Source organism: Halichoerus grypus, chromosome 6 (genome assembly GCF_964656455.1).
Source record: "Halichoerus grypus chromosome 6, mHalGry1.hap1.1, whole genome shotgun sequence".
Taxonomy (NCBI): Eukaryota; Metazoa; Chordata; class Mammalia; order Carnivora; family Phocidae; genus Halichoerus; species Halichoerus grypus.
The window spans coordinates 132,698,892-132,713,321 of NC_135717.1; the positions used below are offsets into that span (position 1 = coordinate 132,698,892).

The window sequence follows — 14,430 nt, forward strand, 5'->3', positions numbered from 1 at the left end:
GCAGGAAGGACTCGAATCCATTGATTTTTTTTTTCCTCCCTTTATCATGCGTAAGTTATTATGTAAGACTGGGAAGAAGAGTTTATGTTAATTTGGGAGTTATTTTTATAACATTCACTCCTTTTCGCCTAATTCAGGCAGGAGACTGTCATGGTACATGTCTATCTAGCCCTTCCGTAAATTTGTTTCTCAGATGAACTCAGGGTTATTTCATTTAATAAAAACATCATTTTGTTTCCTGGAGTATCTGAAAAGTTGGCTTAACCTCAGGAAATTCCAGTTTGCAGGAACTGACTGGGCAGGTTTATTTGTACTCCAGATTTTATTCTAGGATCCTGGAGCCAGGGATGGTAAATATGCCACGTGGGCACCAGATCATTCAGAACTCTTGGCAGCTATTGCTAATCGATTAAGGGACACTTTCTTACAGAGCCTATTATAAAGCCTAATTCTGTTTAGACAGAGTTTCCAAGCAACCACCACCAATCAATATGACTTAAAACCTGTGTATTATTCCTGTCCTGCATGTTGAGGGTTCTGATACTAGCCCAGTCTTTCTGGTTCCTTTGGAACCAGAACAACCTGTTACATCCAGATGCCTGTTGGTCTCTGATTAGCATCTTATACTGATGGTTTGTGATGTACTTACAGTCATCAATGATTGCAGATCAACACTGTCTCTGATTCTACCTTCCTTTCGGGCTTTAGCTGCAAGATTTCCAAACCAGATGAATGGAACCCAGTATTTCAGATGAGGAGATTTGAGATGGTCAAATAATTTTCTTTCATCTGTTGTCATAAAACCTTTAGCACAAAACAAAAATAGTGCAATTATGCAGAATTAGTTTAGCACTAATACATTTACCATAAATATTTTCATGGTTACTATGTGAGCATACAATGGGGAGATATTAAAAATACATAAAATGAAGGTTCTTGCCTCAAATAGTTTATACTTGTATTAGAGATAAGGAATGTGTATGTGTGAATGCACACACGTACACATGTGTGCATGCACACAAGTTATCTACCAACAATATGTAAGGCAAGGCATGTTGGTAATCCCTCATAGAGATGGCCAGTAGGAAGTAAGGTGACATTAAATGTGGACTAGAACATCTGGGGAAGGTTTCCTCTTTAGGTTTTGGTTTATTCATCTAAAATTGGGAACAAGAATACTTAGAAATGTTAGGATTAATGGGACGCCTGGGTGGCTCAGTCGGTTAAGCGTCTGCCTTTGGCTCAGGTCATGATCTCAGGGTCCTGGGATTGAGTCCCACATCAGAGAAGCCTGCTTCTCCCTCTGCGTGCCGCTCCCCCTGCTTGTGCTCTCTCTCTCTCTGACAAATAAATAAATAAAATCTTAAAAAAAAAAGTTAGGATTAAAAGAATAAAAGGTGTTAACATAACAAAGCACTTAGTATGGCGTGGAAACCATGAATCACATACTTTTCCTCCTGATTGCTCGCTCCCTTCACAGTCCTGATCAAACAGGTCCCCTCTGTGAAGCCTTCCTTGATGCCTGTCTTCTCCTTCCCCTGGGATTTCTCCCCTTCAAACCTCCCCAGACTGTGCTCTCTGTTGCCTTTTATTATAGGAATGTCATACATAAAGGTTTCTCCTGCCAAGACCCTTGGAAGGGCAATGAGCATATGATCTTCATAGTGCCCACAGCATATCTTAAAAGTATATTTTTTACAGTCTTTGTTTGTGTGCATGTATATAACACAGTTTGCCTGAGCTTGCAGTGACCTCTCTAGCCTCAGTTTTCCCAGGTGTAAAAGAGAAATGATAATATCTACTTCCCAGGGACATTACAAAATTACCTGAGATGATGACTACATGTCAAGAGGTTAACATAATGCTTAGCACATACTTAGCATTCAGTAAGTGCCAAGGCATAATACATTATGAAATTTTAGCTATGCACCCCACCCCCCAACCTGCACACCAAGGAAAGAAGAGATTTGAGTAAGAGGAGAGGAGAAATATGGGAGCAGGTTTATTTAACAAACATTTACTGAATGTCTATTATGTACCAGGGTTTGTTCATACAAATATGTGCTTTATTTTTTATTTATTTATTTTTTTGGGGGCAGGGGCAGAGGGAGAGGGAGAGAGAGAATCTCAAGCAGACTCCCCACTGAGCACAGAGCCCCATGTGGGGCTGGATCCCATGACCCTGAGATCATGACCTGAGCCGAAATCAGGAGCTGGACATTCAACCAGTTGAGCCACCCAGGCGCCTCTCAAGTATGTACTTTAAAAGCTTGCAGTTTACGCTTGACTTTCTATTTTTTAAAAAAATTTTTGAGTTATTCAAATGGTACAGAAACCCAAAAGGGCCAAAAGAATATTAATAAGAAGAGTCAGTCTCATTTTCCCAGCCACACAGTTTCCCTCTCTGAAGGAATCACTATGACCAGTGTATTGTGTATCTTTCCAGAGAAATATCGTACAGGCTTAATTTTTAAGAACACAAATGGCTTTACACTACATACATATCTGTCATTTGTTTCTATTTTTTGATTACATCTTGGAGATCTTTTTTTTGTTAATATATACAGAGCAACATCATTGTTTTTAATGGTTAATCATATACAATGTTCTATTTAACTAGTCCTCTTTTGAATAGACATTTAAGTTGTTTTAAGTTTTTTGCTATTAAAAAATAATGATGCAGGTGCCTGGGTGGCTCAGTCAGTTAAGTGTCTGCCTTCGGCTCAAGTCATGATCCCAGGGTCCTGGGATGGAGCCTCGTATTCGTGTCCGGGCTCCCTGCTCAGTGGGAAGCCTGCTTCTCCCTCTCCCATCCCCCCCTGCTTGTGTTCCCTCTCTTGCTGTGTCTCTCTCTGTCAAATAAATAAATAAAATCTTAAAAAAAAGAGAGAGAAAATCACTACCTCGCCAAATGAAGTTTCTATTTATTCAGTATTTGAAGTAAACCTAGTTATCAACGACAAAGCCAATATTTACCAACAGGAGACTCGTTTTAGATAATGCTCAGGTTATTTATATTAGCTTAGAAGGGTTCTGCCCGTGTCTGAGGAATTGGGCTTCCTCTGGATGTCAAAAATAATGAGCCTGATCATTCTTTTCTCGTTTCTCAGTGCATCTCAAAGTTGTTGCCTGATCTAGATACTCTGCTTTTTTTTTTTTTCTTTTTAAAGACTTGCAGAGCATGACTGAACCTTGTTACAAGAAGTTAATAAACTTGACCTGTCTTGGATCTATACTTAAAGATTTGCAGCAGTGGTTCATACTTTACCTGCAAGCCTATTCTCATACATTTCATATCCATTGGCTAGCAGTTATATTCTTGGGATTTATACTGCAATTTTCAAAAATTATCCCATTTATATACTAGCTGCAATCTTTGTCATTTGACCAAAGAATAACTTTACCTCTGCTTATTTTTTATTCAAGAGTATGGATCAATTTGTGCTGGCAAGTTCTTGGCTTTTTAGCAGAACGCAACTATGCAGAGTGAGGGTTTATTCAGGGCAGACCCTAAAGCTAGAGTTAGCTCTTCCCCTAGGTAGCACACCCACCAATTGGAAGGGGAAATGCAGAGCAAGGAAAGCTGGTGATTTTTAATTTTTCAGCCCAGAGGTACAGAGTACTTTGCTAGGCTCCATGGAAGATGGGTGACAAACCAGACATTAATGTGTCTTCCAAGAGTGCACAGGCACGGTGGTTTTGCTCTTCCCCGCAGGGTCACACGTCTTATCTAAACTAACCCTGTCTTTGGAAATCAAGTCATTGGTCGATTACAAGGAAATATATATAGATTGTTGGTCAAATCAGTTGAAAGAACGTTTAATGGAATGCTACCTTTATCAGGACTTTAGGCCACTGTAACCAGAGACCAGTGATCTTTCTCAGAATGCGGTCATTTCCCTCATCTCTAGGACTGTGTGATCCACAGGCACTGATCTGCCACAGTTTGGTAGTCCTGTCAATTGGGCTGGTCCTCACACGACCCTGTGACCTTGACCTGTCACTCTCCATGCCATGTACCCTTGGGCCCTATCCACAGCCCTGACATTGCTATTTTATCTTGCTGTTACATTTGCCCAGAGCTTCTCTTGCTTTCTCTTCCTTCTGGCTTTCTGGCCAGTTCAGCTTTGCTCAGCAATTTTCATACTTATCCCAAGAAACCTCCTTAATATTTCAAACCAGAGTAAAACACACCCACACGATGGCAACTTGAATTGTGATTTGATAAAGTAGGACCTCCTACTTTAAGGCAAAATGTTATTGCCCTCAAGCCAAAGGCCTAATTAAGTCCCCTGATAAACAATTATCCAGTCTTTATAGATTTTCATCTGCTGTACAGTTGGTCTATTTTGCCTCAGTTGAAGCTGAGGCAGATGTCTTTTGCTTTTAAAGCAGAGTGTGCAAGTGCAAATGAGACTCTATTAGCAGAAGAACTAAAAGCTCGGCATCTCAGAACCTGAAGGCAGAATGGGTTTATTGCCAGTTCTTTCTAAAAGATAAAGTTGTGCATTCAGCATCTGAGCCCTTCTCAGAGAGATGACTTTTTCAGGAAGATTGCAGTGTGCTTGGCTCATTTTCATCTCTGTACTGTACATTCAAAATGAGTGGAACAAAGCACTGATTCAACTACAGCGCTCCTTTAAACTTAACGGTAGAAGTTTAGAAATCCTTGTCAACTGGAAAAATCAAAGGGAGGTAAGAGAGGTTGCGGGAGAGAGATGGCATCACATTGTGAAAACGCTGTGCACGGGCAGGATGTCAGACTTCTTTTTTTTTTTTTTTTTAAACATGAACCACAGGGGTTCCCAAACAATGATTGTTTCTTCCAGCTGGTGTGCTCTCTGATATTTTCTGATCGGTTCCATTCTATTCTATTCCATTCCATTCCATTGAAAATGTTGGTTGCAAGCCATTAAAATGATTTAAGAACCCAATAATGAGGGGCGCCTGGCTGGCTCAGTCATTAAGCGTCTGCCTTGGGCTCAGGTCATGATCCCAGAGTCCTGGGATCAAGCCCCGCATCATCGGGCTCCCTGCTCAGCGGGAAGCCTGCTTCTCCCTCTCCCACTCCCCCTGCTTGTGTTCCCTCTCTTGCTGTGTCTCTCTCTGTCAAATAAATAAATAAACTCTTAAAAAAAAAAAAAGAACCCAATAATGAGTTACAACCCATAGTTTGAAAAGCTTGAAATAGGATTTGGTCGAGTAAAATCAGTTTCTAGGATAGCAATGCTGACCAGAGACAGAGAACCTTCTCTCTTTTCCTGATATGGGTGAAACATCTCTACTCAGCCATATCCCTGTCCCCTTATAGTTCACTGCCTTCTACACAGGACACAGAGGAAATAACACCCCCCAAATCAGTGCTCTTAATCCTCACCTGTCCAGGTGGCCCAGAATTTCATTTGCCCTGAGTGACTAGACCCGAGGTGACTTGCTGGTGAGGTTGGAGGAGTTAATAGTGTGCTCTATGCTCTGGTACAGGGCTTCCTAGACTCTGCTGCATATTAGAATGGTCGGGGGGGCTTTTAAAACTCCCGCTGCCCAGTTTGAATCAAACACCTATTGAATCCCAATGTCTGGGGGTGGGAGCCAGGCATCAGTATTTTTAAAAGACCCCTAGTGATTTCAAATTGCAACAAAATTTAGGAACATCTACCCTAGTGCACAGAATGGCTGTGCCATTTTTAACATTCTCGGCGTGGGTCAAACATCCTACAGTGTTTCCGGGAGCTTGTTTGAAATGGGGATTCTTAAGTGCTAAGCCCCAGATATTCCAATTCCACCAGCTGCCCAGGAACGTGCAATTTAAAGTACCCTTGATCCTGGCGCCTGGGTGGCTCAGTCGTTAAGCGTCTGCCTTTGGCTCAGGTCATGATCCCAGGGTCCTGGGATCGAGCCCCCCACCGGGCTCTCTGCTCAGCGGGAAGCCTGCTTCTCCCTCTCCCACTCGCTCTGCTTGTGTTCTCTCTCTCGCTGTGTCTCTCTCTGTCAAATAAATAAATAAAATCTTTAAAAAAAAAAGTACCCTTGATAAATAAATGTAGTCTACGATCATACTTTGAGAAACATTGAGTGGATGCCTTGATTTAACTTTTAGAACTGTGTGGAATCTTCAGGCACTGACCCGCTGAGACTACCCATCCATGGCATTAATTCAAGAGGGCTAGCTCCGCCGTGCACTTTCTCTCCTGTGTAGAGCAAGTGTGCATAAGTGAGTCAAGTTTCACTCACAGGATGACATTCTGTCTGTTCTGGGCACATCATGTGAGACTATAGGGGTAACTGACTCAGGTTGTGAAAGTACAGCCAAGAATAAAAACTGGCACAGCCATGAATACCACCAACCCCTTGGTCATCTCTCTGGAGCTGAGTAGCTAGAGATTTCACAGAGACCAAGGAGCCCCAGCGCCATGGAATGCGTCCGAAAGAACTTGAACAGCAGACCACAGGGCAGAAAGTCAATACTATACAACATCCATTTGATTTCACTTAGTGAGAGAAGATCACAGGTTACATGATCTAAGTATGGGGCTAGCCTTCCGGCCAGTGAATCTAAAGGTAGAATTTATGTTTCAACAGCCATTTGACAACTGGGAGTTTGCTTAGTTGTATTAATGTCTGTTAACCCTAAGTGCCGATAAAAATTTTGATGGGGTCTCCTCAGGCTCTTTCATTATAGAAGAAGCTCCAGGAACTTCACGTTATGATTCTGGGGCTTTAAGAAAACTGAACAGTGCCCTTTCCTCAGATTTTACTGTTTTTCTTTTCCTCTCTCTCTCCCTCTTTTTTAACTAGGTTTCACACCTGAGCCCAATGTGGGACTTGAACTCATGACCGTGAGATTGAGACCTGAGCTGAGATCAAGAATCAGACACTTTACTGATTGAGCCACTCCAGCACCCCAAATTTTACAGTTTTCTAATCCCTCTTATGGGCTACCAAGCACAGAAGGAAACGATTTTGGAGAAACAGAAATGTAATGTAGAGATATAAAGTTCAGCTGTAAATACAGTTGTGCTTGTCTCTGAAAATGATTCATGTGAGCAAAGATTTGTAGCAATTTTTACTGATCCTCGAGGCCAAGGACCAGATCTATTCTCACTTAGAGCTGTGCTCCCGTGCTCAGCACAGTGCCTGGCATATCATATACACTCAGAATAAGCAAATGCATGACAGATTTAGCAACAGCTTTAGTAACGTTTCTTTTAGAGGAATGTAGATAATTTCCCATTACCTATTTTTGTGCTTCTGGTGAGTAATTTTGGAGAGAAATATTTTTTTCTCCTGATCACTGTGAAACACCAGATAAAATGTTTTGATTCAGTCTCATTCCATAGTGCAAACACCCAATTAAGGCCATCGCTTGAATCAGCGAAGGTCTGGATTGTGCACCTGACTTGACTTAGGTTGAGTGACATCTTCCAGGGCTGGTGATTGGAATGACTGGAATTTTCCAGGCCAGGTTTGTTGCCAATAGGCAAAATGATAGAGACGCTTCTGTTACAGCTCCTCTGGTAAATAACTGATAACAGACCAGTTTAGGGAATTTTTAGCATGATAGATATTATTTTGCACTCTGTTATTTCTCTTTTCATGTGAGCAGAAATGAAACCATTTTATTTTTAATTTGAGAAATTTAACCTGTAACATCAGAGCATATGTATTACCCCCATGGGGTGCATTTGGTCCTTTTAATTTTCCAGACTATTGGAACTTGACTGTCGAACTTAAAAGCAAGGAAAGTTTGGGGGGACTAGCAGGTGAGTGACCTAGCTCATCCAGCTCCGGCCAAGGGATTGCCAGATGCTTCAGAAGGAGATGCTGGTCTTCATTCTCTCTGCCCTCTCACTCAGTTCCTCCTGGCCAGTCCTGAATCTTTGTAGCGGGGACCCTCCGTGAAGCCAGGTGCAGAGGTTAGAGGGAAACTCTGATCGCCTTAAAACCCATTGTTTCTCAGAATGTGATCCAGGCACTCCTTGCCTCAAAGTGTCCAGGGGCTTGTTAAATCCATTTATTCCTGGACACCACCCCAGATCTGCTGAATCAGAATCTCTGGGGGTGGTATCTTGGATCTGCGTTTTTAGCAATATTGATTTTTAATAATATCTAATGTGCACTGAGGTTTGAGAACATGTACTTTTTCTGAGAGGGGATTTTATGTAGGAAAGTCACCTGACAGGAAGTAGGTTTTCTTGCGCTTTCAACATTGCCTCCAGCCTTTGCCCCAGCCCCTCTGGGGCCCCTGTGCTTTACTTACCAGCCCTCTCTGCCCTCAGGCGGAGCAGGTGCCCTGGCTCTGGGCTCAGGGGCTCTGCCAAACATTTTCCGCCATCCCTGAACTTCCTGTTCTTCCCAGAACCGTTGGCACAGGCCAAGGACAGTCAGACAGTGGCGGAGGCATGTGTCCAGCTCGGGGAGCTTGGAAACTGAGCCCGTGTGCACACTGAGTCAGCCCTCTCTGTGGGGGAAAGGAACAGAGGTCTGGTGAGTCGGCTGCCAGTCCACAGAGTGGGTGACCCCTCGGTGTGGTGGGTCGTGGGCAGTCAGGAAGGACCCGGCCTCTGGAGTGGCTCCCCCAGCTTCAAGGGCAGTGGTTCGGAACCTTGGCCCCGCTGCCCAGTGCACAAACTTTATGTTCCTGGGGGCACAAGCTGTCCAACTACCGCCTTTTCTGCTTTTTGTGAGAAACTGAGGAGTGAACGAGAACAGTAGGGACATGTTCCCTGTGATGTCAGCAGTGGCCACAGAGGAGCCCACACAGGCTTTGGCCCCTCCTGGCTCCGTCAGTTCTGTCCTCCGTCGGAGGCTCCACACAAACCAGCTGAGTCACTGAAGTCAGAAGGAGGCTCGTTATGCCCATGCATAAAAACCTCCAAAAAAAGCCCCAGAATACTAATCTTTTTTTAAAAAATCTGTTTTCAAGGCCATTTCAGAAAAAGAGATGGGATACAGCAACCTAATTTGAGACTATACTCAATATAAAGGCAGAATCATCTCATGGTTTTTAAAAATGTATTCATTAATATATCCCAACAAACTATCAGATTGACTAGCAACAACCCAGCACAACAACCAACTTTTATTCAGTGCCTGCCAACAATGATCTCATTTAATCCGCATCCCATTGAGGGCTGCTTTAACAGCTTCTCTCCTAAATATTAACACACCAAAGAGAACCATCCTTCCAACATGATTTGTCCTCAGCATACTGTGTCCAGGAGCCCAGGTTGAATAACTGCATTTATTCCTTCTTTTAAGATTTTTTTTAAGTAATCTCCACACCCAGCATGGGGCTTGAGCTCACAACCCCGTGACCAAGAGTTGCACCCTCTGTAGATTGAGCCAGCCAGGCACCCCCAACTCCATCTATTTGGAGGAGTGAGAGAGAGAGAGACAACAGAGCCACAGTGCCTAGGTGAAAACTCACATTGCTGGTTCCTACTAGAATCTACTTAGGTTTTGGGAAAAATATTAACTTAAGAGTTCCAAGCCTGAATTATAATTCTGGCTCTTCCGCTAATTAGCTCTTGATCCAAGGCAGGTCACAACCTCTCTGAATCTACTTCCTACCTTTCTCATGTTTTATTTATTTATTTTTTGAGGTCCAAATGAAATAATATTTATGAAAATGGATAAACTATACAGTGCTAGAAAAGGTCAGATAATATTAAAATGGTTCTAATAAATATGGTAATTATTATTACGGTATATTTACCTAAAAGCCATGTGACTCCTTGCCACTTAATTTGAAGTTGACTGTTTGCTACTTTCCCTCCTTTGCCCCCAAGTAAACTTCTTGAGAGCAGTAAGTATGTCTTACTCATTTTTGCCTCTTAAGACTGTTTTGGGCACATAGTAGGTTATCAATAAATGTTTCTTGAATGAATGAATAAATAAAAGAAAATTTCAGAGGAATTTTGAAGGTTCCCATCCAGGCTGAGAGCAGTCCATGGAGGGCAAAGTCATTCAGAATTACCTGCTTCCACCACGTGGTCCATCGTTGGGAACCTTTTGTACACAGCGGTGCTCACAGAACGGAAGATGAGCAGAGACGTGAGATTTACGTAGCGCATCAATGTCCTTCTGAGCAGGCGCCCATGCTCGTCCCTTCCGTGAACACTGCTGGAGATGAGAAACATCAGCCTGTCTGGCCAGGGCAGATTCACAAACTGGTTCCACCATCGGTTCACTACCAGAGTAACATAAAACCCTGCAAAATAACAGGAAACTCTAAAGCAATTTCTTACAGCAGACATGTTGACCCTGATGCTTTTAGCAGAATTTCAGCCTTTTTAGGGATTGGGGTGTAAAAATACGTTGTTATCCGTATCTTATGATTTTGCCCTCTAAAGAAAAAAATTAAGTAATTTGTGCCTGGCAATGCCATAGCACCCAGTAAGTGGGTATTAGAGTTCAAATATTGACAGCAAAAATGGACAGTTAGTGAAGAGGAAGCTTGATTGTCCAATAACAAATGATGACCTCAAACTTGTTTGGTGTTAATTTAGCCAAAGCAGCCCTGAAGGCAAACCTTGCGGGTGGTTGGGGTTCTATTGCAAAGCAGTGTCTTTTCAGGCATGCCTCCCAGCTTGGACACACTCCCATGCAGAGTCATCCGTGTCATCCTAACGGAGACAGCTGTGTGGCTGCATTCTGCGTGTGACCTATACTTACCAAGCACAAAGGTTACTGGAATTTGTTCAGCATATCTGTCACAGTAAATTGATAATTTTTCAAAGTAACGTTTTTGGGCTCCTGTAAGTAACAATCTGGAGCAAAAATAAAATGCACAGCCCTTTATGATATTATACTTCTGCACCTGCTTTGCAAGTGATATTCAGTGCAAACAATTAAGCACAAATAATTGTAATTTTTTTTTTTAAGGAACAATAACGTTTTTTCCTACCTAAGCTGACGTATCTCAAAAGTTTTTAATTGCTGAATGGTTCAAGTACCAATGTTTTTAATACATAAATGTTATTGGCCATTAGACAGTGGGGTTTATTAACTTTTATTTTTAGATACTTTATATTTTAAGCTTTTATGTGATGAGTACATTGGATTTAGAGCAAAATACCCCATGAAAGAGTCCAATTTTCAATTATTCATCAGGTAGGCTTAAAAAAAGTGTCTTGATTAAGTGAATTACAGTTATTAGGTTAATTACTAAATAATAACCCTAAATTTGACATCTTGATCTTACTCTTCCCTGAATATGCTACTTAGCACATTCTTGATGATATGTGCTGTACTTCAAAGGATATAACTGTTTATTTTACAGCCTACAATTACTTAAAATATAAAACAACACAGATATAACTAGAAGTAAAAATTTTTATTACTATATTTGGTGGGTTTGTAGTTACATAATATAAATATAAAAATTTATATTACAGATCTGGCCAAAACTCATTTTCTGGTATTGTTTGACAGAAATTCATTTAATGAAACTATTATTGATGTTTATATTATAGGGAGGGGATTCAGAGTCAGAAGAAAGGTCTCAAGGCAGGTTAATAGTAATGGCCAAGATCTAGAAAGAGGAGCAACACAGATGAATTTGCATGAAAGAATGAGAACAGCTGTTCTAAGGGAGGAAGAAATCCCTGGGAAATCCATTATAACATGTGCCAAAGGCCTGTTTGAGGCAGTAGAACTTGGATACAGGAAGCAGAGGGATAATGAGGTAATAGTGAGCCACCAATCAGTTGCAGATGAAGAGCTGGTGCTTACAGAGGGGCCTGGGGTGCAGGGTGGGCTTGGAGTTCCCGCCTGGGCTTTGGAGGAAGTGTCAGAAGTTCTGAAGTCAGGAATGGGTTACACAGGCCCATCAGGGTCATGCCAATGACAAGTCACAGCCAGAACAGTTTCTGATACTCAAATAGAAATGGTCAAAAAGGATTTAAATGTGGAAAGCACAGACCATAAGATCAGATGAAGCCAGGTTTGAATCCCAGACCTGCTACTTACAGATTTGGACTTGGAACATATTTTTAAATCTCTCTGAGCCTCAGTTTTCTCATTGGTAAATGGGGATAATAATACCTATATGTTAGGAATGTTATGAGGCTTAAAGAATATATTATATATACAACTACTTAACATATGGTGTCATACTTAATTGATAATAAAGGGGTTGTTATTATTAATAATTGGCCAGAGGAAAAAATATTCAGCTATTAGCTACATAGAAAGTTTACTAGCTAGAAAGTACTAAAATGATGATTTTGTCAAGTTCATCCAAAAGTAAAAAGAGATATAATCAAAGAAATGAATTCTGGCTTTGTCTTACGATTTTTGCTGAGTATAATTATTTGCTTATAATAGAATTTTAAAACTTAGGATTATTAGTACACATGAGAATGACACTACGTCTATATTTTTCTACAAGTATGTTTGACTTTTTTTGGTAAATTCAGCCTATAGATCTTGGTATACCTTCAATCAAGATCAAACATCTATTTTAACAAGATTTTATAGTTGAACTTGAAAAAACAAAGAATGACTCGCATAATTGGTCATAGTTATAAATGTAAGCACTTTTGGTCTTTAGAAGGACTATATGCATACAATTTTGTGGGGTATAAATAAGATCCTGGAGCAAAAGTTGAGGCCCCATGGAGCATTTCTGGCTACGATGCAGCTGCTCTGAATGCTATTCTATCCTAAGCAGCAGTAGCAGCAGCAATAAACTCACATTAGTAAAAATAAACTAATGAGACAATTATTCTGAAACATCATGTGCCTTCCACCATTTCATATTCTGAAGAGTTAGGTGACACAAAAATAAATTGTCCAAATAATATTGTATTTATAAGACACATCTGAAAGATTATTAGAGGTTTGTAAATAAAACTTTCCCTTTACAGATATTTTTGATAGGCAGCAAAATAGCTCTTCCTATTCTACTTTTGATAATTATCAGCTGGCCAAATTACTATCCCTCTTCTTCAGATGGAGTCCTGCTGCTGCAAAGAAGAAGGTAGGTAAGAGCAATGATAATACAAATTTGTTCATCTGTATGCAGGAAAGAACAAACTGAAGTACATAGAAAAGGTGGAAATACAGCCTCAAAAACCTTCAGCTTTTTTAAGTTTTAACTTCCCCAGAGTAGAAATGTATGCAATTTTAATTTTAAAAACTCATAAAACTTCTCTTTGGTATTACTGATAAAATTTTATTAAGACTATAATTTTAGACATGAAAGTATTTCTTGGACATGATATTGCTCAAATTTTCTGTCAGTCTGACAGGCATAGCTTGTGATGTTATAAAGAATAAACATCTTCTGTTGTGAATGTAACATGCCCCGAACTCAGAAGATATAAATAAACTAGTTTTCAGGTTTAGTTGAGGTATTGGTAAGATTGGCAGGCACCATCCTGGATAAGATCTTGTCATTCCAGGCAAAAGAAAGCTGCCTGATATACACCATTCACGAACACGTTACTTCTGTAGGTAGTTGCTAGAAGCTGTCAAATCATAAACTGAAATTATCAATGATATAGCAGATAGGCACAAATGGTTATTCATCTGTGGCCTTTACCATTCAAAATCATCACTGAGTGACGATTTACATATAAATCTTCCCTTTTGTACCTCTAGCAAAGCTCTGGCAGCATGACTAAACCCTCGTTGTGATCGATTAACATGGGGCTGGAATGAGAGCCACCTGAATATGATAGTTAGAGTCTACTTAGCATCCTACGCACGGTTAGGTGTGGATTAAAATACTCTGTCCTGAGTTGAAGAAGGCAAGAGAGGATCATGCAAAGGAGGAGGTTACATAATGCAAAAGTCAGCGGCAACCAAAGGCTCAGATTTTTGAGACTGTATTCTTACATGATATTTGATGGCCATAGAAGAGACATGCAAAGGAAGGTACCTGTACACCAAACTTATCGCCGTGTAAAAAACAGCAAAGACAATAAATTCCCTGTACAGTAGTTTGTAGATGCTGCCCCTCCACTTGAGGAGTAACCTATGAAATCCAAAAAAAGTGGCATTTGCTACTTTACTGGAGTACGTGACAGTCATCTTGGAGAGCTTTTTTTTTCTAGAAGAGCAAGAAGACAAAACACAAGTAAAAAGCAATGTTTAAGATTCAGCGTAAGTCTATGTCTCAAAGAAACTCAAGCCACTGACCAGCCATCTCCCCATTCTGCCTTTCTCTGTTTAAACGATTTGGAATTTGGAGATAAGCACCATCTCCGCGCTAAATCTTTTAGTAGAAAAGGGGAGGAAAGTAGTCTCTGGAAAGGGTGATATTAGAACTTGCCTCGATTTCTAAATATTATTTTCAGGTTTTATAGTCATCACCCGGTAATATTTGAATGAACAAATACATATGAAATATATTGTGGTATCACCTGTCATATATTTTCTTAATTCATGGGAAGAGTTAGGGTATCGGTATGCTATATTAATTGA

General features: G+C 40.7%; 1 protein-coding gene across 2 annotated transcripts in view; it reads right to left on the minus strand.

Annotated features, from left to right (window-relative positions):
- The window catches only part of BEST3 (bestrophin 3), a 32,802-nt gene extending 18,765 nt beyond the window's left edge, over positions 1–14,037 (minus strand). Inside the window, exons 1-4 of one of the 2 annotated variants that reach the window (XM_036110378.2) lie at positions 13,886–14,037; positions 10,675–10,769; positions 9,977–10,210; positions 650–804 (exon numbers count right to left, since the gene is read on the minus strand). In XM_036110378.2, coding sequence (XP_035966271.2) covers positions 650–804; positions 9,977–10,210; positions 10,675–10,769; positions 13,886–14,037 — 636 coding nt within the window. Of the gene's footprint in view, positions 1–649; positions 805–4,433; positions 4,490–9,976; positions 10,211–10,674; positions 10,770–13,885 lie in introns of those variants that run through there. The other variant, XM_078074122.1, reaches the window with a different exon arrangement.
- Between the last annotated feature and the right edge of the window lie 393 nt (positions 14,038–14,430).